Raw genomic sequence first — 27,566 nt, forward strand, 5'->3', positions numbered from 1 at the left:
CGTGTGATCAAGCGGAAGTGTTCGTGAGCCTTTCGGAATTGAAGGCATTTTCAGATCAGATTCGACAACTCGCGTCTCTGCGGCCAGTGTAGTGCGCACTGTTCACCGATTTGAACGCAAACACAATGTGCGTGTGCGTTTAGGGCACAACCGACATGTTCCCGTCGGATAGCCCGGAGCTGCAAGGCGGATAGTCTGCACACGTCGTTGGATTTTTGAGGGAAGCCAGTGTTTTATCACTGTATTTTCGAACGGAAACTCCTGGGTTAGTAATTGTAACCATTCGTATGTTGGACGCATACTTGCTGCTACAATTCAACTGAGTAGAGAAACGGAGTTAAGAGAAGGAACAGTGGACTATTCGATTCAGTAGGCGACACATCCAAATCTGTAACTGGATCTCATGAGCGCTAACCAACAAGCTAACTAGCTACATGGGACGTACTTTGCTGAAATATTCCATTCCAACTGGGACGACTTCATCAGTTCCCTTGACACGCATACGCTCAGAAATGCCCAGATGGTAGACTAGAAGGCAAGAGACTGGCACGTGGAGAGAAAACACACCTTTGTGTTGAAGGAAAAGCAAGTAATTGACAACGCATCGAACGTGTGGCCCCTTTCGTCATGCGGCGGTGGGGGAGGATCGGAGCAGGGACCTCGCAGCGGATTTCATGTTTCGCAACAATGTTAATGCTCCTCATCTCAGGATTATAGGCTAAGGCTCGAAAAATGAGGACCGCTTGTTTGTAAATGGTTAAACTGCACTGTGTAGATCGGAGCATTGAAATGAGCTATGAGGGAAATTCCATGCTGTCATCGATTATAAGACTACCATGGCATTTAAGAGGTTTGCCTAATTCTTACATCTGTGAACACAGCTGTATTGACTTAATCTGATTGCGATTTAATTTATACTTCCGAATTCATATCCATTTAGCTGCCTAATTCCCAAGAAGGCTACACGTTTTATTGAGCAGCTAGATATATTTTTTCGGTCCAGAGAATTTGTGGAGCAAGCGCAACGTCAGTGCGTGCAGTTGGTCCACATTTAATCCCCAGAAAATCTACATATCTTAAAGCAAACGCATTCTATGCCAATCTGCCACACATTTTACGTTTTTCAAAGTATTATTTTTGGCCCACTTGTAAATGGCTTCATTCCCAGACACCGACCTGCAAACATGCCCCCTGTGCAAGGAGCTGTGCGGGTCTTCTGCTCCGATCTCCTCCAACTCCTCTACCTCATCGTCCTCATCTCAGACCTCAAGTTCATCTACCTCATCTTCCAGAAGGCTCCACGTACTCCCCTGTCTACATGCATTCTGTAGGCAGTGCTTAGAGGGCCAGCGGAACCCCGGCGACCCACTGAAACTTAGGTGCCCAACTTGTGACCAAAAGGTTTCCATGTCCGAATCCGGGGTAGACGCCTTGCCATCCTCAAATTTTCTCTTCAACAACTTGCTTGATGTTGTAGTTGCGTCCGAGGAGCAAAACAAGACTAACTGCAGAATCAACTCACACAGTAGCCTTCTTCGACCACATCAGTTCACCGAACCTCAGTGCAGTTCCTGCGATGAGGGCAATCCCGCTACCTCACACTGCTTGGACTGCCAAGAGTACCTCTGCGACAACTGTGTCCGGGCGCACCAGCGGGTCCGTTTAACCAAAGACCATTTTATTGAAAGGTTACTGGAGAGCTTGCACATTGGAGGCCGGACCAACAACTCCAACACTCCGGTGAGCCTCTCCCAGTCGTTCCATTCGACCTACTCGTTTCTGCCCGTCTTTCAGGAGCGAATGGATTTCTGTCAACAGCACGATAACGCGGTGAGTTGTCCTAATTGCCTCTGCGAAGGCAATTAATGTTTAGTTTGTTCAGTTGCATTTTACATCTTGCAGCTAATACCAGCATCTGGTAGGCTATGTTGTAAACAACATAAGGCACCCTAAATTACGCACAAAGCTTTGCAAAAGTAGGCCTATTAAATGCTAGAATGATGTAAATATATATTACTACATTTAGTTAGCCTGTGCATTTCTTGTGTTTGTGTGCAAGATCGCTTTGCCTTTTTATCTCAGTTGATGTGAATGACAAGCGTTATACATAATTCATTTTACAGAGCTGTCATTTTGATGGTCTTTTGCAGCAGCTATGGTATGGAGTCTTGGGAAAGCTTTCATTCTTTGAATGTTTTGCGTATTACCCTGTTATTGCAGGTCAAATTACTTTGTGAATTACTCATTGCTGTAATATAGAACTTTGAAGCCACTGTGAGTATAGTTTGCGAGTAAGAGCAGTCATACTGAGAGGTAGGCCTATAGTCCACATATCATGATCGGCTGTATAAAATATATAATTTACACTTCGATTGTACAGGCATCTAAGCCATGGAGTGATTTGTTCAAATGACTCCATTAATGTTTTTGAGCGCTGCAACCCCCGATCCTGAGGAGCGTGTCCGTTTTACCACACGTGCTTGACTTCCTCACGCTCTGATTGGCCAAGCCCCCATCCTCATTAGCTGGAGGGATGGGAGGACCGTGTAGTCTTTCAGCAATGTTTGTCCATCATAGGAGCTGATGTTTTTGACTGAAAATTAGTTGCAGGCAGTCATACCATAATATGGCCAAGAATTGTGAATTTATGTTCCTTGTTTGAGATCCCACATCAATTGCCACATCCACTAGCCTACTGTTATGACATGTTGGAGAGAGTGAAGGGTCGAAGTGTTGAAGGGTTTCAAAGGGGGAAGGATTCAAAGCAAGTTTGAAACTCCTTGTGTACTGTGGTACTTTTACATTAAATATTGCGACCGGATGTATTGGTATGGGAATACTGACTGAAATGTGATGCCAACAATGTATTCTGTGTTCCCTAATGGGTTCAGTTTGTTTCACTGCCTTAGTTGTATGGTTTTATAGATAGCTCGATGTGCCAGTGTGTGTGCGATTGTGCACTTCTCTCCTCTCTTGCTGTTGCACACTCATTATGTGGTGTTTACCTCCTGTTAGACGTGCTTCTATTTGTGTGTTGGAATGTGTGTGTTCAACAGTAGGTCATATGATTCTTTGTGAGGAATGCAGAGCATGTCATCGTAGTGACGGTGACGCTGGAGAATCGCTTTCAATGTTGACAAGCCCTCATTTCACGCCCCCTCCACAGCCCCCCATCCATGTGGGGGCAGGCGCTGAGAGATTCCACTAGAGAAACAACTGGCCGTGACAGAAATACACCAGCCTTTGGTCATTCGTCAGTTATGATACAAGAGTCGATTTCAGACCCTCTGCTCACTTCCCCATTCTTTCCACTGCTTTTAATATTCTATGATCCTTTGAGTTTCCATGCATTCTAAAGTAAGCTTACACAGTGGTCTGTGACACAGTGGTCACACTCACAGAGTCGTTGCATTTCTTCCAAATCCTATCCACTAGCCAGTGGTGTAGGGGCTCAGTGGAGGTGCGCTTTTAGAGGGGTAAATATGAAGCTCATGAGAAAAGGTTTGCTTTTATGCATAGAATAGGTTGAGGATGACCATAGGTCAGCATGTTTTTAACAGTGTTTTAAACAGTGTTTATTTGTTTAATATTGTCAGGGCATTGGTGGGTGTGTCCTCTGGACCTTACTTGGGTGATGCAGAATAGCCCCCCCCCCCTCCTCCTTTACCTCTTGCTGTCTCACTCTTTCACTCACACCCAAGTATGGAGGGGGAAGGGGGGTGTAGAGAGGGGCCCCAGTATAGCCAACACAGGAAGCCTCCCGTTCCGACGGAATGCTATGACATCAGCTCTCAGCAGTCCTCTAGGAGGAGAGCTGGAAGCAGAGGAATCTTTCTGTCGTTCAGGGTTGTTTCCATTCTCTACCAGGACTCAAAGATTTCACCTTTATAGTCTGTTTGTCTTCTTGTATGCCTTCAGAAGCTGTAAAAGTCTAGTGTGCACTGCACTTTGTAGCTGTTGCATAAGTGACCTCAACTGATGGACCTGGGCATTCTCTTTGTGTCCTTTCATTGTCCCTGTGTACTTGCTTGCAATGGTTTAGTTGCTACAAGCAAATGGCTGTGTTTGTGGCCTTGTTTGTGTTGCTGTAGCGAGTGGTAGCGCCATGGACTCCACCCTGATTGGCTTAGGGCAGGGAGGATGGGGGGGGGGGCGGCGGTTGTAAAAGGGGGAGAGGAAATCCTTAATGTGAGAGGTCAAACAATAGAGGTTATATTCCCAGCAAAAAGTCTTGTGTTGAAATGAGCCATTTCTCCAAGCAGAAGTTTATGTAAACATACAGGGCTAAGAGAGAGTTGAAGCAAAGCTTGTCTGTTCTTTCAGTCTCTTCTTGTCCTCCTTTTTGGTAATCTTGAGTTCACAAAATGGCAGATGGGGGAGAATTGACTAAAGTTTAAATGCCTATTGTGAGTCAAGGTGATGCCAACTGTTTCCATTGTATGACCACTTCTCTTTAGAAGCCCATGGGACATAACAGGTTGACGCGGAGATAGAAAACAAATAATTCCATAATAATAATAATAATAATAATAATAATAATAATAATAATAATAATAATAATAATAAATCATCAATACCATTTTGTAGAGCAAAAAAAAACAAAAAACTGCAAGGTGGCTAGCAGTGGTACAGCATTATTTTCCACGCAGATTTAGTTTCTAAATGATTACATGGAGAATAAGACTTGAGAGAAGGCGGGGAAAAAAATCGATATCTTACACTATTCACTACGAAATGTAATGTACTCAAACGTACCTTATTTTACCCATGAAAACATACCAAAACCACTTAATTTATATAAAGTTGCCCTTAAATTTAAGGTGTGACCCCCCCTACATTTAAGTTGTCAAGTCAGGGGTTCCCTTTAAGGAATCCTTGAATTAAGGGGAAATCGAAAAAGTAAGAGGTAAATTCAGTAGACTTTTCTCCTTAATCGACCTTAATCTATGCACATTTCTACTTAAAAACTGCTTAATTATAGAAGGGTTTTGAGGTAAAAAATAGCGCATTTAAAAGGGGTGAAATTAAGGGGGTTAGTTTCGTAGTGATTACTAGGAGCAGTTTTTTTGTAAACTTATGACCACTAACAGATTAGAGTTTCAATTTGATTTTCATTCTTTTCATCAAGTAGTGCATAGATTAGCCCTGTAAAGTAAAACCTTTTTAATTTTTAATGTCAGCTAACCTAGATCTTCCATTTATTTTCCTGTTAAGATGCTTTTGTACAGGTTGGAATGCAGTGGCTTATATTTGTTTTAATTTAATTGAAAATGGCTGGACAGCCATATGTGTTACATTTGATGGAGCACTGTGGCAATTCCTGTCAGTTTCCTTATTTAAATTCCTTCTAGCCATCTCGCCATCTTTCTTCCCAGTATCATTTATTAGACCAAGATGTGTGTTTTTTTTTTTTTTTGTAATTGCCAAAACATAGCAGCAAGTGATCAATGATGAGATGAGGTAACAACAGCAGACCTACTGTAGGTGTTTTTAAGGTCAGTTGATTCTGGCCTTTTGTGTTTATTTTCCAATTTTGTGGAGGAATTTGTATCTGATCAAACTCCACAGCAATAGTGGCGTTTCAACTTTGAAGATGGGGGTTTAAGTAAGTAATTCAGCGTTATTTACCCACTGTTGTAACGGCACAATTGAGCTACCATGTAGGTCTCAATTGACCAACAGAACTGCATGAGAATCTGAGCACTCAGTCACTGTGACTGGTCTGCCCTCAGGCTGTAGGGGAAGGGCCATGTGAATGACTGCCATGTGCTGGTGCTGGCCTCAAGAAATACTATTAAAAGACTGACCTTGTTTGGCCCACTGATTGGCCTTAAACAGGAATTGCTGTACATGCAAGTATGAGGCAATTATCTTGTTTCAATGCCATGTAAAACTTGCTTTTTCGAAATTATTCTGCATGTGCATATGAATTAGTACTGCTTGAAGAAGAAATGTAACAGAAGACCGAAGATTTGATGTTGCATAATGCTATATTCAAAGCCCGTGTCCCATACAGATGCAGTAATCAGTTAAATTCTGTCTAAGCTACAGAGTGCTATAGAGGGCTCATGTTACTTGAAGTGTGATGGAGATGATCTACAGAGATACACCTGCCCAGGAATTTTAAAGTACTTTTACCAAAGTCCTTATAGGTGGGTCCCCCCTCTCGGCGGCCATCTTGGTAAGGCTCTTTGGGCAGCTATTTTCCTATTCAAGTGAATGGGGAGGGATACGTAAGAGAGGCCACATTGACATAAAAAGTACATCATACGAAATCTGAATTGAATTATATAACCCCTCCCCAAATTGCTTAAAAAAAGGCTTAAAAGGATAACAATGCGGTTGGGGCGGGGAGGGGTATAGACAACTGCCAATTGGCATTACAAACTAACCATATACATTTCTATGGAGGATTCTTTGAATGCTGTTAGAAAGTCTCTCGTTAGAAAATCTCTGCTTTTACTGAGTCTGTTCACCCTAATAATGAGAAATGAGAAAAGAGAAAATGTGCAGAACTTATAGAAACTGCTTCATCTTTTGATGATAAGTTTTGGCCTAAGTTTCATTTCGAAAACCTTGAATCAATGTCATAAGATGGTTCATCACATTACACATCACGTCACGACATTACACACTATATTATACACACATGTGCAGGTCAATGTTTTTTTTTTTTTTTTTGCGGTGATGACGAGCTCAGACGTGACCGCGGTATTGTGGTAATGCGGTTACCAGCCCTAGTGGACGCAAATGGCACCCGTTTCATAGAATGACCCATTGACAATTGATTCCCTCTTTCCTCTTTCTTGTTTCGGAGTTTGTGGAAATTCTTAGAAAAACCTTGCTTTTCCATGGGCTAGAGAGGCATTACAGAGTTACTTCATTAGTTTACTGCATTCATCTCTGTTTTCCCAGCAACATTTAGCCTGGCCTCTGCCTGGCAACAAACTTCCGCTCGATTTCTTTTCCCTACAGTACTCCGTCTGGAATAGGTTAATTCGCCCTTGTTTACTTCGGTTGTTGGGCAGCCGACCCAACCAGCGAACAGAGGGCGTTCCTGAGAGCGATTACGTTACACAGGCATGGTGTTTCAATTACTACATCCCCGCTCCCGAAGCAGACCGCTTGGAATACATCAACGTAGGGAGCGAAAAGGGCTTATGAAATCTTTAAACAAATGTGAATAAAGGGCGCAAATACGGTTGGTGTGAGTTGTTTTAGCTCTTTCTAGTTTAGCCTATTAACAGAAGTGTCACAGTCGAGTATGATGTTAATATCGTCAGCTTTGTCATACCCTAATTTTGTCACTTGAAATACGAACGTACCCAAGTCAAACTTTAGTTTAGTAGGCTACATGGTCGCGTCAAAATCGCTTTTTTTCAAACACTAAGAAGGCTCGACATAACATGAAACTTTGATCGAAGCATCATCAGTGTCTCCACATGAACTCAAGCATTGAGAACATTGTTCGTGTACACATAATTTACAAAAAAGAAAGATTTTGGACAACTCACTCCTTGCAAGATGGCAGCGATGGCAGTAAACTCTGTGTACACCAACAATGTTCTCAATGCTCGAGTTCATGTGTAGAGACACTGATGATACTTAGATCAAAGTTTCATGTTGTGTCGAGCCTTCTTAGTGTTTGAAAAATAGCGATTTTGACGCGAAAAGTAATGTACCTGTAGGATTCCCATTCAAAAGGTCATTTCACCCGAAAACGACAACGCATACAAGCTTAAAAGTGGCGCTTTGGACGTACTTATGCATTTAAATGAAAGTTTGACTTGGGTACATTCACAAAACACCATATATGATGCATTTTGGCGAGTTACTCAGATGAAACGTGTGACTGTTTGCTGATAAGATGCATGCTTGCTTGTTATGGGCGTGATGCAGAGAAACTTCTCTCTATGACGAAACGCCGGTTGTTAGTGATTGGTTCAAAGCGGTTCAAAGGAACTCCAATGATTTTAAACCTTAAACTGTGCCCTCCCACCCGGAAATAAAAGTTTGCCTATGGATCTAGGCCAGACTCTCTGCAAAGTCAGCACAACAACAACAACAATGGCGGTATCAGTGTCACAAACATTATAATTATCAACATCATTGAACGTAACATTATTTTAATGTTCTCTTAAGTGATGCTTCATCACATGTTTTGAATGTATTTTCTGTAGTGCAGTAAATACTGAACTGAAGTTTTACTCAAATTATATCGCAATAAAAAAATCACAATCACAATCAGAAAAATTGCAATTAGATATTTTCCCCAAATCGTTCAGCTCTGTTCTTGATGCTGACTTCCTTTCCAGTTTCTGCTGTGATGCAAGAAAAGAATGAAGCTGTTTTCCATTGTATGTTTTGTGGCCATCTTTCAGCCCTTTCTGTTTCCCCCGGTGCCTCTCTATGTTTTTAACCATTTTCATGTGCCGTCCTCTTAGAGCTTTGATATAGAATCTGGTGGGGCACACTTAAAACAAACCCAACACACAGCACTGAGACAAGAGCCATCTGGAGCAGTTGAGACAGGCCGAGGGTTTTTCCTCTGGAAAGGGTTTCCTTCTTTGCAGGGATTGCTTCATGGTGGAATGTGGAATGGTCAGCAGATTGAAGGCCTGACTAAAAACAGATTATTTGCCCGTTTTCGTGCAATATTATTAGAAGCACAGACATTTCGATTCTTTCTGTCTCTCCCTCTCTGAGGGTTTTGACGTTGAATAATGAACTATAAAAGGCTTCTTGTCCACATGTGGCTGAAAAGGGATAGCCCTCTCTTATTTCAAGCTTTTCAAATCTGATAGAATATTTTCAGTTAACCCCCCCCCCTCCTTCTCTCTTTTCTTTTTAACAGTTTTATTAGGACCAGGGTAGATGGTGTATTTCCCCTATTTAAGATTATATAAGTGAATCAGTGCAGGCTTCACAGGGTGCATTAAAAAGTGTCCTGCCAAAAGTTCTGGGCCACTTCATAAAGCAGGACACACTGCTAGTGGAACATATGTCTGAACATTTAATGTTGTTAAATGAAGTCGGGAAGGTGGAGCAGCCACAGAGATCTTTCTGGCTCACAGATGTACTGTGGAAACTAACAGTTACTTAGCTGGCTAAAACACTCTCACTGCAGCACTCTACTTGGCCTCTGTGTCTGCAGTCCCAGACATAGTTTTACCATATGCTCATTGGCAAGCTGGGGTCTGAGCGTTTTACCTCCACTGCTCGTCTGCAAACACGGCACAAAAGCAGGGACTCGTATTGCCAAAGATGAATGGGGTTATGTTGTTTGGAAAGGTGGAGGAGAACGTACTGGATTTCTACGTATAACATGGTTTACACCAAAAAGCTACTGTCTGCTTCACCTCTTTATTCATCAGAGTTTTAAACCCCATTATTTATCACTGTTGTGCTGATGTCAGTGTTGGTCAAGGTTAGAGGGGTGTTATGATGAGGGCCTCCTGTCTGTCCCGCGTTTCCTTCCTGTCACTGGCTGCTTATAGATGAGTGCAGGGTGTAGCGTGTGGGTCAGAGCTGAAGAGGTTTAAACAAATGGAGACCAGTGCGCCTCTGAACCCCCCACCAAACACACACATGCTCACTCTCGTCCCTCCTGAGAACACACATGGACATGATTTTACATACGTTCTCCTGCACTCCTTCAAAGCAATGCGTCTCCCCTGGCCTCTGCCTGTGCGTTTGGAGGCCAACTTGAGTTTTTCTGTGATTGCCATCATCACCTGTAAGGTTTTAAACAGAGAGGAAGCGTCTTTGTTTTCAGGCCCTGCCCCTTTGCACGTAATGCTGTGGTGGTGGTTGAGCTGTGAAACCTGTGATGCATTTGGCACACATTCTCTCACTAAAGTGCCCACATTCTCCCTCTAAAGTCCTTGGGCTAGGTACGTGTTTGTCCATGTTGCCTGAGCGAGCCAGCCACCACTAGATGTGTGCGCCTGCACTGTCTCATTCACACTGCATTAGCACACGCGCACACACACACACACACACACACACACACACACACAGACACGGAGGCGTGCTGAGAGCACCAGGGCCCCAGCTGATTTGGTTTGGCTTTTCCACAGCAGCCAATGAGGTCACCTGAGAGGCAGACACCTCCCACAGTGGCTGCTCGGGTACTCAAGTGATGTGTGTTGTGGGTGGGTGTGGGGTGGGTGGGGGTTAATGTTTTCTACTCCAAAGAGGAAAGCTCATGGGCGTGTGTGACTTCTCAGAAACAGGATCAGTGTGCTAAGGGCATTCTTAGGTTGTGTTGATTTCCCCAGTCAACTCTTTATGGCAGTTGCATCAGTTGACGTGGGAATTCTTACACACGTCTGACAGATTTTCAGTGTGGTTGATCTGGACATTTGTGAAAGCTGAGGGAATGTCTGGCACTCGTTCACATACCTGGTGGAGTTGACCTAAAAGACAATAATGAAATAGCACAAATCAAAAGCAGACACAACCAGTTGTCCTGTATTTCTATATTGGTTTGTTTAAAGCTTGTATTGTTGCTTAGATATATAAGCTATAGCCTTAATGTGTAATATATTATGTTTTTATATTTTTAAATTAGTCTTTACTTTCCATTCATAAACGATCAGTTATGTAGGCACTATAGTTTGGAAAAGCACTTATTCCTATTCCCAATAGCCAAAACATCTGTCTTTTCTCTCAGGGAAACCGAAAACCATGTACTAAGGAAATCTCGAAATGTCTGAGGCTAAGTGCTTGTCCTCACAGGATGCGATACGATCGGACATTAGTGATAAAATCCATTTAATTACATTGTTTTCAATTGGGGTGTCCTGACTGCAAGCAATGCAAGCATTTTGTCGGACAAACTTTTATCAGACGCCCCGTTTCTATTTTCTTTCTGTCGCTTGCATTGCTCTGCTATTTTGAATGAGATGTCACAATAAAAGGACATATTTAATGCAATCAGTGTAACCAGACATACAAGACAGTAGCTCGCTCGGATCCTATTAGGACATTGTATGAGTTTTAAAGAGTAATTTTTCTTACAGAAGAATTATGATAATTAGGGGCCAAGCAGCGAAGCTGCGAAGGCACCCATTGTGTTTCTATGTTTTCTTACTATTATCATTACGCTTCCGTCATTGAAGTCAATGGCAGCCCATAGAACCGTCTGGTGAAAAGTTGTGAAATTTGGCACACTGATTGAGGACAGTCTCATGATTAATTTCACCAAGTTTCATACCGGCACCTTGAGCGCTCTAGCGCCACCAATAGGCCAAAGTTAGACGTGCGTTCACGCACCCGATTGTCAAAAATGAGGTATTGTTAGAATCCTTGGACCAAGCCGAGTTCAACGCACCCTATGACGTCAATTTCCGCCATGATGGATTTTCCGCCATTTTGGATTTCATCAAAAACACTAAAAAGTTTTCACAGGTCACATAGTTTGACCGATTTTCACGAAACTTAGTACATATGATCTTCAGACCAAGCTGCACAAAAGTTATCCCTTTTCGTCTTCGGAACTAAAACTGATCTCCCGTAACAGCCAATCGAAATTTGTGGCAAAGCCGCCAAACACGAAGTGAGCTCATATCTCCAACCATTTCATGTATCATAACTAAACTTAGTACGTCGACTCAGGACCCCATCAGGAGGATGTTCAAAAACGTTGGTGACCTTTCACCTCTAGGGGGCGCTGCAATTAGGAAAAATTTACTAGTGGGGTCTGTTAATACTGTTGGAGGTCTATAGGCTGACCCAAGCCAAATTGTGATGTCATCGTAATTGATTCGGCCACCATATTGGATTTAATCAAAAACACATAAAGGTTTTTCACAGGTCACAAAGTTTGTCAGATTTTCAAGTTATCCCTTTTTGTCTTCAAATCTAAAACCGTTCGCCCGTAACAGCCAATTAAAATGGTCGGCAAAGCCGCCAAACAGGAAGTGAAGTGATATCTCAGCAATGTTTTCTCGTATCAAGACTAAACTTACCACATGTGCTCAGGACCCAATAAGGAGGAGGCTCAAGAAATGTGGTACATTTTGACCACTGTGTGGCGCTATAATCACAGGAAGTAGGGTCATATCTCAGCAATGCTTTCACATATAGAAACCAAACTTGGTATATGGACTTGGGATTCTATCCTGAGGACACACAATATATTTGGTGACCTTCGTCCACTAGGGTGGCGCTAGAGATACAGGAAATTAGCTCATATCTCAGCAACGCCTTTACATATCGAAACCAAACTTGGTATATGGCCTCAGGACCCGATCCTGAGGACACACAATTCATTTGGTGTACTTTAACCACTAGGGGCACTATAATTAGGAAAACTTTTTCGTATCGACACCAAACTTGGTACATTGATTCGTGAACACATCCTAAGGACCCACAATTAATTTGGTGTGCTTTGACCACTAGGGGTGCTATAATTATCAACACTTTCACCGATTTAAACCCAACTTAGTATGTGGTCTTGAGGACACACAATAAATTCGGTGACCTTCGAATCCAGTCCAGTACAATCCAATCCAATCAAGTCCAATCCAATCTAACCCAACACAGTCAAGTCCAGTCCAGTCCAATCCCAACTCCTGCTCAACTGCTTGGCCCCCTCATTCACGCCTTTATCACTAGCAGGTTAGACTACTGCAATGCACTTTTCACCGGTCTTCCCAAAAAACATCTAAAGAAATTGGCACTCATACAGAACTCTGCGGCTAGACTTTGAACTAAGACTAAGAAGAGAGAACACATCACCCCTGTGTTGGCTGAACTGCACTGCCTCCCTATTTCCTATAGAATTGATTTTAAGGTTATGTTAATTACTTACAAAGCTCTGAATGGCATAGCACCTTCATATATCTCTGAGCTTTTAATATCTTATCAACCACAAAGGAAACTTAGATCATCCAATTCTAATCTTTTAATCGTACCCAGTGCTCCACAAACAAAGTGGAGAAGCTGCTTTTATCCATTATGCCCCCAAACTATGGAACACCTTGCCTCTGTACAGGAAAGCTTTTAGTTAACTCATCTTATCCTGTAGACTACTTTTTCAGATTATTCTACATCTGCTGCTATTAGAGGGCGGAGCCAGCCAGAAGCAGATGGGCTCCCCCTATTAAGTCAGGTTCTGCTCAAGGTTTCTTCCTGGAATATGGGAGTTTTTCCTTGCCACAGTTGCCATATGGCGTGCTTGTGGGGGGTAAGAGGGTAAAGGCTGCCAGTCTTATGACATGTCATTTTCTATATTTTTGATATGTTGCTGAGTGGATCATAAACAGCCCCTAGCAATGAAGAAAAGTGATTGATAATGATTATTGTGTTATATGCTTCAAATGTAAAGCACTTTGAGCTGCATTCTGTGTATGAAAGGTGCTATACAAATAAAGCTTATTATATTATTATTATTATTATCTCATTGCTGCTTGCAGCTATATTTTTAGAATATAATTGCACAATAATTCCACATCATAATTCCACATCAGATACAGTTCAACGTCTAATCTGTGCATCCATACTGATTATGCAAATTGTGCTTGAGAATGTGGATTTTGTCATATAGGTGGAAAATACTGCCAACAAAGCATCCCTTAATAAATAAAGGCACACTTTTGTAATATTCAAAATTAAAATTACCTGAACTCTTCCACTGACATGGGTAGCTTCTTCTTCCTCAGTCTAATGTGGTGAAAGTGATTCCTGTGATTGTTTTTTCAGACAATGTGATTTCCTGGAGAAGGTTAAAGGACAAATCTCACACTCTCCTGCTGCTAGTGTCCTTTGTCCTCTACCTTTCTCAAATTCCCACTCACACTGAAACCCAGTTATTCATTGGCAATGTAGGCCTAATCGTATGATGTATGTATGTATGTATGTATGATGTGTGGGAATAGGAGCAAAATGATAGCTTGAAGACCAGACGAATCTTGATGAAAGTGTATAGAAAATGACTGTTGGTGCAGTCAGTGCATTACCTTGCTCTTCAGGTCGCCGCCATCTTGTGAGGAGAGTCTGTACAAGTTGATATTAAAGCTACATTGTAATTTCTTCAGTTGATTCTTAGCAAAAATCTATTGTAGTATTCTCGTTAGGGTAGGATTTGCCATTTAAAATACAGGCGGGAGAGTCTTCTGTATAGCAGCAGCCAGTTTTCAGCCTCCATCTTTTAATACATTAGCCAAGGAGGGACATACCAGAAACTCTGCCTATGCATTTGTCGGTTAGTTAACGAAAGACAGAGTTGTGCTCACGGCAGCCGGGAAACCCCTAGCGTTGAATCACCTGATGATCTCTGAATCTTCGTACGAAGATAGAAGTTAGTGTTATCTTAAACTACATATCTTGTACAGTATTGTCAAATAACGTTAGAACTGATAAGTTGCTAGCTGAATATAAGCCAAAATAACAAATCCATGACGACATTATTCTTGCATGAAGTATATGAGCTATAGTATCACAGACTAAATTGCTAAATACAATTAATTATTTTTCTAAAATAACCTCATGTAGCTTTAAGTATCTAGCCATTAAGTTAGCTAGCAGAGTCAAAGGGGTGGTTCAGGATTTTGGACATAGGACCTCATTTCCAAGTTAGCAAGTGTGATATTTATCAGTATTTATCAGTTTATCTGCTAAACACCATAACCCTAACCATATATCTCTCCTATGTTGTCTTTACCTAATACATTTCTAGGTTTCATATTTGAAAGAGTGTCTCCCAATATCTTTTCTTGCTGGAGAGTAGATCTGTAGCTTATGCAGGCCGAGGTGTATATAACCCCAACATTTCAGTAGAAGGAAATCTTATCCTTCCACACCTGTTCTGGCATTTAAGGAACGACTAGTGTCCACGAGAACCACAACTGCCCCCTTCCTGAAGAAGAGACCGAGTGCTCCGCCAGGAAACAAGACGCGTCTCATTAAAGATTTATGCACACCATCAGAGAGATGCCTTTACTGGACGGAGCCAGTCAGCTAGAAAGTAAAAGGAGCTTGTATGGCCAAATGTCCCGCTGTAGATTTACAGAGTAAAGAGGGTCGCTCTTCATATGCACGGGACGCCTAGCCTTGAAGTGCACACTCCCTTCGTGCCATCTCTCCTGTTTTGCAGAGCATTTCCCAAGACTGACATGTTTATGGCCTTGTTTTCTATCATTAGTGTTGTTTGTCAGGAAAGCCTTTCCACAAACTGTATCCTTGAATGCATAAGGAACCCTTGAGTTATGTCATTGCGGCTCATGTGCCAATTGTTATCCCAGTTCCAGGAAAGCATACCTAGGCTAGCTGGCGTTGATTGGTCATGAAATGCAACTGGGTGTTCACAGTTGGACAGTGAAACCTTCACCCATAGCTTTTGTGGAATAATAGCTATAGACTGTGCTCGCATAGCTAATGTGAGACAAGTATTTTCAGTTTGGTGGTCTGCTTGGTATGGCAAATAATATTTACCAAAATAATTATGATGAGATCACGATTATTATTTCTTAATGATCTATTTTCTAAACTAAAAAACAGTGAATTAAATTGACATTTTCAACTGAAAAACATAAATAATACATGTAAAAAGATGATGACCAATGTGACAAAGATGTGACAAAGATGACCAATGTGAAGCAAAGGGGTGCGCAGCATTTATAACTCAAGACAAAATGAGAGCATCATTGCAAATTGGAACACAGCAAAAGTTTAAATATAGAGCTGTCTTCTACATCATAGGATTTGAAGTACTCATACACAGCTGACAAAAGGCGTGTTGTATAAATCTTGATCTGCCGATGTTTATTTGATCAGTTTTTAAGCGGTCGTAACTGCATAACTGCTTGATATGAATGTCTGAGCGATCACGCTGCATGTTTTGAAGAAGACTTCCTTGTTGAGCTTGTACTGTACTATCCCAGTTCTAGGATGTGGCCCACACAGAGAGCGCCTGGCAGCTTTATGAGCAGGTAACCCGAGTGCAGTTGCCTTTCTAAGTTTCCACGCAGCTGCTCGCGGCGCTTGGAGACGGCATAGATAGAATTGGTGTTTGATCTGGTGTTTGGTAAAGCTCATGAGGTAGGCTGGCCCTATAGCATGGGGGTGTGTGGAGGGTACAACAATCACTGGTCCAGAGGTGATTTGTTGTAGGTTAGTAACAGTTAAGTTATGTAAACAGTGTTTTGGATTATTATTTTTATTTTATTTTTTTTGAGTAGGAAATGACAGTATTTTAGATTGTTAGTATAACCATTCATCAATGTGTCAGTCCAGGAAGCAGAAATTGGGCCTTGTTTGTGTTTCTCCAATAGAAAAGGGCTTTTGAGGGAACTCTGATGGATGGATACAGTGCTGTCAGTGCAATTCATGGCTGAATTAGCTGAAGCACTGTATAGGATGCTAATCTGTGGGTGTCCTAATTAAGCCTTAAGTTAAAGTCTGTTAATTGGGTTACATTTAGGAGGGTTGTGAGTTTTTGAAGTATGGACAGTTCATGACCGTTCAATTGCTTATGATGGAACAGGTGTGGACAGAATGGCATTCAATTGGCACATAAGATGTGAATGTACCAGGAAAGAGTCTGCAGGGTAGATTCTGCTAAGCACTCTCCCACCACTTTTAGCTGTGCCTTGCCTGTTACCATGGCTACCGACATATAGTGCAGTCTATAGGGCTCCAGATAGGTGCCCCAGCACACGAGCTGCAGCACACAAAAGCAGTGATGAATAAACACATGTCCGCATGGATCATTATTGTAAACATTTAGATTCTTAGCAACTGACCAATGTAATTATTTATGAGCTCGCACACAGCTTCACATCATTTAGTGACCAGGATGTCTCTATGGGCCTTGAGCCCCTCTGTCATGTGAGAGCCACAGTGACACTGCCTCCACTCATCATTCCCAGAATACTCGTGAAGAGCGGATTAGGCCCATGTGGTGATGAAGATCAGACATCTCTGCTGTCTGCACCTTAATGGAGAAGTCCCAGTAGCTTTATCTCCAGCCCCTATGCTAACCCTCTCCTGCTCGCTCGCTCTCTCTCTCTCTCTCTCTCTCTCTCTCTCTCTCTCTCTCTCTCTCTCTCTCTCTCTCTCTCTCTCTCTCTCTCTCTCTCTCTCTCTCTCTCTCTCTCTCTCTCTCTCTCTCTCTCTCTGTTTCTGTCTATGTCTCTAGGTGCTGCGCTTCTTCTGTGACAGCTGCTCGGTGCCCATCTGCCGGGAGTGCAGTGCCGGGCGGCACGCCGGACACAGCTTCACCTACCTGCAGGACGCTGTGCAGGACTGCCGTGCCCTCACCATCCAGCTGCTTGCTGACGCCCAACAGGGACGCAAGGCTGTGCAGGTACGTCTGGTCATCATTGGTCAATTATTGTTTATGAATAGCTAACATGCTTTGATTTTATCCTTAGTGCCTCTATAAAAAAGCAGATTTCTGCTTTATTAGCTTGATCAGAAACAGAGCTTTTATGCCTCACTACTGTTCAGTCATAATGGCATGGCCTTTGTCAGGGCAGAGGTGAATCTGTTGTGGGACATCTTCATACAGCACTGAACATAAACAATGGGACAAAAACATATCCGTTACAGCTTTATGTCCACTGGCCTCGCCCCAGTGAAATGAGTTGACTTTATAGGCTTTTAGGCCGGTAGCTAGTGACTCGGGGAAGCCCCCTGAGTCTGGAGTCTGCATCGTAAACAAAAGACATGGCCATTTCCTACATTATCTACTATCCATGTATCTAAACATCAGAACAGGTAGACCCGTGCCTGACTGAGCCCACTGCAGAGATTGGAAGGTTTGCCGTACAGTGATGTATGAATATCCTTCCATTTGTCCTTTTTACTTTGTGACCCCCCCCCCACACACACACACACACACACACACACAAACACCACCCCCAACCTCTACTTTGTGGCCTTGTGGCTCGCATTCAGCTGGCTCACGAGTCATTAGCACAACACAGAGGAAATGTTTCCATCAGGCTTCTGCCTCCGCAGGGGTCTGCAGGGGAATGGTGGGGTGGGTGGAGGATGGGTGGAGGATGGGTGGGGGCGGCTGCTGTTTAATCCCTCTGCCCCAGCTGTGCTGGAGAGTGAAAGGGCTGCAGAGGCAGATGACGGTGGGGGTGTGGGGGTCCCACTATTGAGGATGAATTCCTGGGAGAGAGGGAGAGCCTGCCCCCTGATGCCTGAATGTCAATAAATTATGCAATCCCTCCTCCCCCGCCTTGCAAACGTCCCAAACAAAATTGCCCTTTTCAGTTGTCGTTTTGATGCCATTCTCTCGTGGGAGTCCTCATGGCACCATGTTGTGGAGCAAGCTCTCACATGGTGGCCATACATGGGCTTCTCCTCCATCAAGTCCACTGATGCCCTTTTTTACCTCTTCTGCTAGGGCAGCACCAAAAACCTGTTTGTTGGTTTGTTTTTGTTTGTTTGTGTGTTTGTTTGTTTGTCCCTTGTTGGTAGAGCATGGCCAAGGTTTGTGACAAGCTTCCTTGTCTTCTGGCCTCCACTTTAAGTTCCGTTTGGGTGAGGTCAGGGCAAAGGTCACTGGATGTCCGGTTGCAGTGATATGAGTTAATCGTATCATGTTGGCGCGGCGGTGTATGCTGAGATGATGATGATGATGGGAGAGCATGCAGGGCTGGAGATCCCCAGCTGGCCAGGCAGGAGCTCTGCTGCAGGGAACCCAGGCGGCATTAGCACAGGAGAAGCTGACAACATGCAGGCTGTGTTCGGCCCAAGTAATCTTATTTGCAGGGAATTAGTTCGTCAAGTCACCTTTATTTATATAGCTTCAGCTCTCTGTTGGCTGAGGAGTGACAATTGATGGGTGCTGAAATGTTGATTGACAGGTTAGTACTCCTGGTGGTTGAGTTATTTACTTGATTTTTGTAGTAGAAGCTATTATAGTTCTGATGTGTGTTAAATTGATAGGATTGGTCTAATATGCTTGTTCATGGTTGGACCAAGCTATCAATTGAAGTCCGGTTCAAGTTGCAAACAAGGTGTCCCTGAGCTTCTTTGTGAGGTTTACTAGTAAAGCCATAGAAATTGTACATATCAACTGACAGGCATAACACTATATTTCTACATCAGAGTATAAAACCAAGCACTTAATATCACACAAAGCCATAAAAACAGCCTTTGCCTTTGTTGTCACCGCAGTAGTGGTATGATCACAGTGTAGTGTAATTGAGTAACCTGTACTTTTCCGAGTTGTGTCCTTAAAACCCCTAAAGGAGAATTCCAGAAGTTTAACGTAAGAATGAGAGTTTTTAAAGAGCATCTGTTGGGCACGTTGATCCTTCCTCGGCTCTGTGGGATCCACAGGCTGTTTTACTGGGGTCAGGGGTCTCGACCCCACAGCTTGGGCTCTTTTACCGCTCACTGTGGCGTCACAATAGAGCTCCTCATGCTTGTGTGGGTTCATTCACACACCCCCACAGATCAGGAAAGCCATCAGCTCCTCTGATAATGAACAGGGAAAAATGCCATTTAGGTGGCGTCTATATTTAGATACTGAATGACAGCAAGACAGCTTTTCCAATCAGTGTTTTTCGTTGTTGTAAATTGTATAGCTTCTAGGCCATCCTTTGCAGATCCTGTGTGTTCTAAAATGGTCAGTGTACTATTGAAAAAAATGAAACCTTGAGCTTTTTGACCATAATGGTAAAGCTATAGTTATGGTTAGTACAAGTCCGATGGATGGATGGATGGATAGATAGATAGATAGATAGATAGATAGATAGATAGATAAACTGTGATAAGGTGCAATGGTGGTAGTGCAAAAGTGAACAGTGCAGGGATTTGAACAGTGCAATAACTTGATTGTTGATACATATTAAATATGACTATAAAGAATGTAAACATAATATAATTGATTTACAAACAAGAAAAATAATATACTTTAAGAACAATAGAATAACAGGAAATAATGTTCTAAAGATGTGTAGAAGGGCTACTATAGCCTGTAAGACAGTCAGATGGACAGCAGGCCCAGTGATATGATGATAGGTGCAGAGACAGACAAAGTCCTTTTCAGACATGGATTACTAATTAATTGTAGAACATCATAGTGAGATTCATTGTAATGTCTGACTACAAATATTTTATTATGGTTAATGTTTAATTATAGACAGTATCTCCTGTTAATATAGCAGTGGCCATTGTAAACACAATATTTGAGTAGAGGTGCGTATCTCTTTTTTTCCTCTACATAATATGAATGGGTTTGTTGTTGCAGTTGAGCATTGAGAAGGCCAAGGCGATCTCCGAGCAGGTGGAGCTGAAGGCCAAGGTGGTGCAGACGGAGGTGAAGACCATCACCCTGCGCCACAAGAAGGCCCTGGAGGAGCGGGAGTGTGAGCTCCTGTGGAAGGTAAGTGGACAATGGCCCTTTCCCCCCATATGTAGCACGTTACACACACAAACACACAAGCAAGCCTTTCCTTTTGGCCAGGATCTCCGAGGGCAACTGCATAGTTTTCTGTAAAGTCACAGACTTACAACCATATCAAACCTCAACTGGTAGGCTTTTCAGCCATTAAAAAAGTTTGCTCCCAGCACAAAAGGCAACCTTGAGGGAAGCGTGTTGTGTGATTTTTAGAGCATGTATCCTATTTCTCAGTGTAAAATGAATATAGGACCTATCTGTTAACACCAACCTCTATACTGACATGTATGCTGAAGGCTCTACATTATGTGGCAAGCAGATATGCACAATGGTAGCCTCTATGGGTTAGGAACCCACAAAAAGCCTTTGAAAACCACACAGCCTTCAAATACCTCTGTAGTTCTTTTTATGCAAACTAAACTTGTAACTTCAGAGTAGTTCACCAGCATTTAAAGTTGCAGTAAATTATGTTTGTCTAACTAGCCCACTTTCATCAGAGTTCTTCAAAGTCTACTGACCAGCCCTTTCTCAACCTTTTCTTTTAGTGTCCTGTCTGTGTAGCAAAAATGGGAAGGCAAAGACATTTTAGTTCTTGCTAATAGAGCCCAGGAGAGTTTCTAAGACTACTATTTTTGATGGCACCTGTTTCTTTGGTTTCAGAAAGAAAGTCATTTTCTCAGAAAAGGAAAGGTGACGTTTGGGGTGCTGTCTGTATTTTGTACAGGTTGAGAAGATCCGGCAGGTGAAGGCCAAGTCCCTGTACCTCCAGGTGGAGAAGCTCCATCAGAATCTGACCAAGCTGGACACCACCATCGCCACCGTGCAGCAAGTGCTGGAGGAGGGAGGGAGCCTGGACGTGCTGCTGGCGCGGGAGCACATGCTGGCACAGATCGAGGAGCTGAAGGCCCTCCGCTGCCTGCTGCAGCCGCAGGAAGACGACCGCATCGTCTTCACGCCACCTGACCAGGCCCTCTTCATCGCCATCAAGTCCCTGGGCCTGATCAGCAGCGGCGCGTACGCCTCGGCCTCCAAAGCCCACGGCGAGGGCCTGAAGCGCGGCCTGCAGGGCAAGGTGGCCTCCTTCACTGTGGTGGGCTATGACCACGACGGCGAGCCCCGGCTGTCCGGAGGAGACGGCGTCTCAGCCGTGCTCATGGGGCCAGACGGGGCCCTGTCCAGCGCAGACGTCTCCGACCATCAAGACGGCACCTACACTGTCAGCTACCTGCCCAAGAGCGAGGGCGAGCACCTGCTCTCGGTGCTTATCTGCAACCAGCACATCGAGGGCAGCCCCTTTAAGGTGCTGGTCAAGTCGGGCCGCAGCTACGGGGGTGTCGGGCTGCCCATGGTCTCCTTTGGGGGCGAGGGCGACGGGGACGGGCAGCTGTGCCGTCCCTGGGGCATCTGCGTGGACAAGGAAGGGTTCGTGGTGGTGGCAGACCGGAGCAACAACCGCGTGCAGATCTTCAAGCCGTGCGGCACGTTCCACCACAAGTTCGGCACCCTGGGCTCACGGCCGGGCCAGTTCGACAGGCCGGCGGGCGTGGCCTGCGACAGCCAGCGCAGAATCATCGTTGCAGACAAGGACAATCACCGCATCCAGATCTTCACTTTCGAGGGCCAGTTTTTACTCAAGTTTGGTGAAAAGGGCACAAAGAACGGGCAGTTCAACTACCCCTGGGATGTGGCCGTGAACCCAGAGGGCAAAATCCTGGTGTCCGACACACGCAACCACCGTGTCCAGCTCTTCGGCCCTGATGGCACGTTCCTTAACAAGTACGGCTTTGAGGGGGCCCTTTGGAAGCATTTTGACTCGCCCCGCGGTGTGGCCTTCAACCAGGAAGGTCACCTGGTGGTCACTGACTTCAACAATCACCGACTGCTAGTCATTCGGCCTGACTGCCAGTCTGCACGCTTCCTGGGCTCGGAGGGAACGGGCAACGGGCAGTTCCTCCGTCCGCAGGGTGTCGCTGTGGACCAGGAGGACCGCATCATCGTGGCTGACTCCCGCAACCATCGCATTCAGGTGTTCGAGGCCAACGGCAATTTCTTATGCAAGTTCGGCACTCAGGGCAATGGCTTTGGGCAGATGGATCGCCCATCGGGTATAGCTGTTACCCCTGACGGAATGATTGTCGCCGTGGACTTTGGTAACAACCGAATCCTCATGTTCTAAGCAATGCTGTCTTTGCTCATTGCAAAGGAAGTGTAGTGAAGAAGCATAGAAAAGAAGATTTTTGGTACACACCCATCAGGAGCAAACTTCACAAGAATGGAAAACAAATGTCAATAGTAGAGTGGAATCTCATGTTCTACCACAATTCAGTTGATAAATGCCTTTTTAGTTTGTCAGAGCTTATTGATGCCGTTTGCTCAGCGTTGCTGACAGATCAACAGATCTAACAAGCAGTCCTTCCTCTCTCCATCAGGTTTGGCTGCTCAAATGGGATGCCATTTTTGCTCTTGATGTGTGTTTCAAATCTTTTTTCTGTCTGATTTTTTTTCTCAGGGAATTTCTTTCATTCTTGAAATATTTTACTCTCTGCATCATACCTACCTCATCTAGCTTATGTATGAATGTACTCACATTGTTTTTTGTGTGCAGAGACTTAGTCCATGAAGTTTTATAAAGAAACATCTACCTCAGTGCTTTTTTTTTTAGCGAGAGAAAACTACAAAAATGAAGCAATGTTTGATTTGCATTTGCACAGCTCGCACAAATTTTCCCAGTTGTTAACTGTGCACATAAAGCAATTGAAATACCCTGAATGTTTCTGAAAACAATGTTCAAATTTACCAAGGTGGCATGTTTTAGCCAAAGCATGCAGCCATATTTAGAGATCTACTGTGTTTTCATGTTTTGTTTGTAGTTCTGTCAGTCATCTGCCTCATACCTCTGCAAAACATTTTACCTCAAGACTACACAATACCTCTACGGGTCCAGCTGCCTCTCCCAAGTGTTTTCTATTTCAAAAGGATTTTATGATGCAAAGTAAAGTAAAGTCACACTTACTTGACTGGCTGTATATAGTCGAGAGCATTAATCTCAAATCTGTCAACTTAAATGGCATATAAAAAGTATAATGTTAATCAAGATTTACTGCAAGAATGCTGCAAGGAACCAAAAAATGTCCAAACTCCCTATTTAATGTTTTCTAAAAAAAGAGAGAATTGCTTTAGTGAAAATTGCATTTTGTTTTCCAAATTATTTTTTTTGGGAGAAATCTTCGACAGAGGGCATAATATTTAGATAGATTGTAACTGATGCCGATTTCTAATGAATTTACCTATCCTCTATTTGATTTATTTGTCCTACAGAATTAGTATCTTAAATGTATTATTATGACTGCACAACTTGAGGTGAAAGACGATAAGGTGATGTTTGTTGGAATGGGCACATTGGTGCTGGGGGGAAATATAGGATTTAATCCAAACTTTGTCGGATTTCTTAGTTGAGTTTTAGTTCGCCATTGTCTGGGCAAAATTGAGTTTTCAGACTACAATTGAAAAGCTAGAGCCGAGTCCAGGCAGGATCTACTTGGTGGTGGTGAGGCTTCAGCTCTTAGAGAAACAGTTCCATTTGTCTTGTTTCATGGGCTAGTTCTTCTGTGATCTCTCTTGTGTGGGGTCAGCAGGTCATGTTGAGGCATCAGTAGAATGCAGTCAGCAGAATGCACCTCAGACTGCCTCCGCCCCTGAGGTAATAGTTTAGGGGGCCTGGAGTGGAACCACTTGCAAGACAAAGCCATCTTGTTCACTCCTTATGTCGTCTTGACTAAAATCAAGTTGTTCATTGCCACCTAAAACGTAATGGTATCCATATTTCCAACAAAAGCACATACATTGTCTGAGGAGAAGATACGTTTAATTCCCATTCATCTTGTGGGATACATGTGACATGGTTTGGACCACAGATTCTCAGTGAGGGCACAAGGGAAATCACTTGGATCCACTGAGCTACTTGTTCACTAAGTGCTTGGAGCGTAGCCTGAAGCACAGTGCAAGTGTCACACTTTCTCAGAAAGCAGAAATGTCACCCCTCAGTGTAACGTGAAAGGAACAAACATCTGAGGCTCTGAAGTTGGCAGTCTGCATTGTGATAGTCATCATAGACAAGGTGAAGACTTGAAGACTTTCTTTGTTTTGTGTCCATCAGCCATTGGAACTGGCTTTGTCAGAATTGAACAGCATTGGAATCTCCCATTGTAAATTACCAGCCTACTAGCATTTAAGAGAAATAGCTTCCATTTCTATGAAGTTAAAGGACCTTGTCCATTCCTTGTCTCAGTTTGCTCAACTAATGATATGTTACTGCTTGGCAAGTCATTGTTGAGTGGAATTACTTCTATGATCATCTTCAGTATTTAGTTGCATATACAGTAGTTCAGAGTATGTGAGAAGGTTAAGACACAGGGGGTTACACATAGGTTTAAAACAAAACAAACCCCAACGTATCTTTATATCACTACAATTCACATTAACTTAATCCATGCAGACTACAGTGCTTCCTCCCTCATTTTTATCACAACACTTATTCAAATTGTGTTTCTGCTAGAAGTGTCATGGTGTGCCTTTCTACAACACAAGCGTGATGATCAGCACTGAATTAAACATCTTGCCAAAACAGTGACCATACTTTAGCCCGTGCCAAACCTCTGGTCAAATGAGTTGTGCTAGTGCGATGATACTCAGCTGCTGTTGATGTCTGACCTCACAGATCATCTTTTTGCCTCAGTGTTACTGAAGACCTGTTATCCTCTGATCATTACCTCAGTCTTCCTGCAGTCTGTGTTGTTTTACCTCAGTGGAAGTGAGGTTTTGTCTGTAAGACGGCCTCTTCCGATGATTCTGTATGTCTCTTCAAGTGTGTGACACTGGAGTTCACCACACCCTAGTTACTGCATTTTAATGTTTCCTCAGGCTTAACTCCAGCAGATGTTTGCAAGGTTCCTTGGTGAACTGAGGATAGCTTCTCGACGCCATTCATGCCCGCGTAAAGAAATCCCTTCTCCTTTAGCTCCGCGTCACAGACAACAGACTTGCTTTTGTAGAGCCATAGCTGGAGAAATCTAGTAGACCACTGAGAAAAGTACTAAAAACCAAAAGGAGCTTAAGGATGAAAAGTGTGAATGTGAAGTGTGTGGGATAAGAAAGCGGCTGCAGTTGGCCTGTGGCTGGTAGCGAGCGTGTGAGAGGTCGAGCTTTTCACCCAGTGTTACCTGTGCTCAAAGTTGAACGCAGAGCTGCAGAGACGCGTCCCCAAAGATCCTAAGATCTATACTCTTTAAGAGCAAAAAAAAAAAAAAAAACCTATATTTATATTTTTGCATGCTTTAAAAGTCCTTGTAGAAAAGTGTATTTGAAAATAAGAATTAAGAAATGAATATTTGATGACACTTTTATGATGTACCAAAAAGTTTGTATGGTAGATTGTGGTGGATGGCTTTGACCTATACGATTGTATTTCTCTCTCATGAATAGCTTTACAGAGCCCAAGAAGGGTACCTCATTGTGCAAGACACTAGTGAAAAGGTCTTTTGTCCATGATGCCTTATCACACATGCAGTAGTCTACAGCTTCAAAATCATGCTTTGTTCCCAACTGGATTATACTTAAAACTGCCAAATAGTTTGCTAAAATGGATTTCCATGGTTTGCATGGAAATGGAAACGTTGGCCTTTGAAGTACCTCTTTCGCCGAGCTCTTTTCTGGTGTACGGTGTACGTTCACGTCATGTTTTACCGAACAATCATCAGGAACGCAGTGTGCGGAGATGTGTCTGTAACCTAGTTCACCAGTCAGTGCAAGAGCTTTGAAGAACCAAAATGTTAACATCAGTGCAGTGTGAGACGCAACGACCCACAGTTCTGTGCAGTCACTGAACACATGCTCCCTCAGCTGCCCATGGGCCTCTTGATGATAGAACATCTTGTAGCCATAGAACCTTCTGCTGTTAAGACATGTAACTGTCAGCTGAATATTCAACAGAATTTGAGGAGGCCTCAGCCTATGATAGCATCAGGTTCATTTGAACATTTATCTCCATCAATGCTGATGAGTATCAGCCCCCTGCATATTACAACATAGATATACTAATTGGGTCTCTGATGTTTTTCCTTTATGGGTTTCTTTCCCCATTACAAACTATTTTAGCCCGTTTCTGACTAACACACACACTCACGCACACATCTTCTCAGAAGTGCATGGTCCAAGACCCATTTTAATGATTGTATTGTCTTCTGATGTATACACATGTAAGAACAACTCAGGTAGCTTTCTAGAGATTAAAAATCCAAATCCAATGTTTGTTTCCCGCCATTTTATAGTGAATCCGCTGTTAGTACTTTTAGTATCTGATTTGTGTGTGTATGTGTGTGGAAGTACATTTGTCTTGATCCATCTGTTTAAAAAAAGAAAAAAAAGAAATTTGCTGTTTTGTGAAATTTCAAAGGATCCCCTCATGTTTTATTTCCATTGAACTGTTTAAAGAAAAGATTAAGCGACACATAAGATTTGACCATTTTGTAGAAGTTCACCTTTGTCAGCTTCTCAAAGCCACAGAGAAATGATGGTGGGATATTCTTTCCCCTCCTTTCCCCATTCTCTCAAAGAAATCCCTCAATTTCTCAGGAAACTAATTGGCACAATTTCTGTTATCAGCAGCCAATCAACCCGACCAAAGAAAGAAAAGTTCTCAAGTCTTGGTTTGCCTTCAAATAAGTCAGAAATGCCTTAAAAATCCTTAAAATGCATCATCTATATGAACCACCTCCTCAAGCAATGCAGTGAGCATGTCACTCCCTAAAATGTTTTCTCCTTTGGTCCTGCCATCACAATTGGACTAAGAATCCCACTGCCATTTTCTGTTGTGTGTGATTGTGGTTTTGACTGCTGTTTCAGGCTCCGGGGTCAAAGGGTAGATGTGTGGAGAAGGACGGATGGTTTATGGTAGAGGTCCTCCAAGAGCCCCTCTCTCTCCTCTCCCGTCTCTCCTGACTCCACTCCTCTCCCCTCACCCCTGCTTTCTCAACTGGTTGGTGTAATGTCAGTGTTTTCAAAAAAAAATCCGATGAGAGACTAAAATACTATGTGGCCTGCAGTCTCGGTCTCTGGTCTTGGTGGACTTTAAACATTTCCTATGCAGTTTTTGATTTTATGTACTGTTGTTTACACTTAGAATAAAGTTGTACCTCTTGGA

The 27,566-nt window shown here is 43.2% G+C and overlaps 1 protein-coding gene across 1 annotated transcript; it reads left to right on the top strand.

Moving 5' to 3' along the window:
- The first annotated feature begins 68 nt into the window (after positions 1–68).
- On the top strand, positions 69–27,566 carry trim71 (tripartite motif containing 71, E3 ubiquitin protein ligase). The gene is made up of 4 exons (XM_076281114.1): positions 69–1,830; positions 17,144–17,311; positions 20,219–20,353; positions 21,093–27,566. The coding sequence occupies exons 1-4, from the start codon at positions 1,153–1,155 to the stop codon at positions 22,542–22,544; spliced, it is 2,433 nt and encodes an 810-aa protein (XP_076137229.1). The 5' UTR covers positions 69–1,152; the 3' UTR covers positions 22,545–27,566.

This window comes from Alosa pseudoharengus, unplaced genomic scaffold (genome assembly GCF_046254945.1).
Source record: "Alosa pseudoharengus isolate Yale_2024_CS ecotype anadromous, Long Island Sound unplaced genomic scaffold, YU_APseudo_1.1 YU_APseudo_1.1_scf_12, whole genome shotgun sequence".
In the NCBI taxonomy this organism is placed as follows: domain Eukaryota; kingdom Metazoa; phylum Chordata; class Actinopteri; order Clupeiformes; family Clupeidae; genus Alosa; species Alosa pseudoharengus.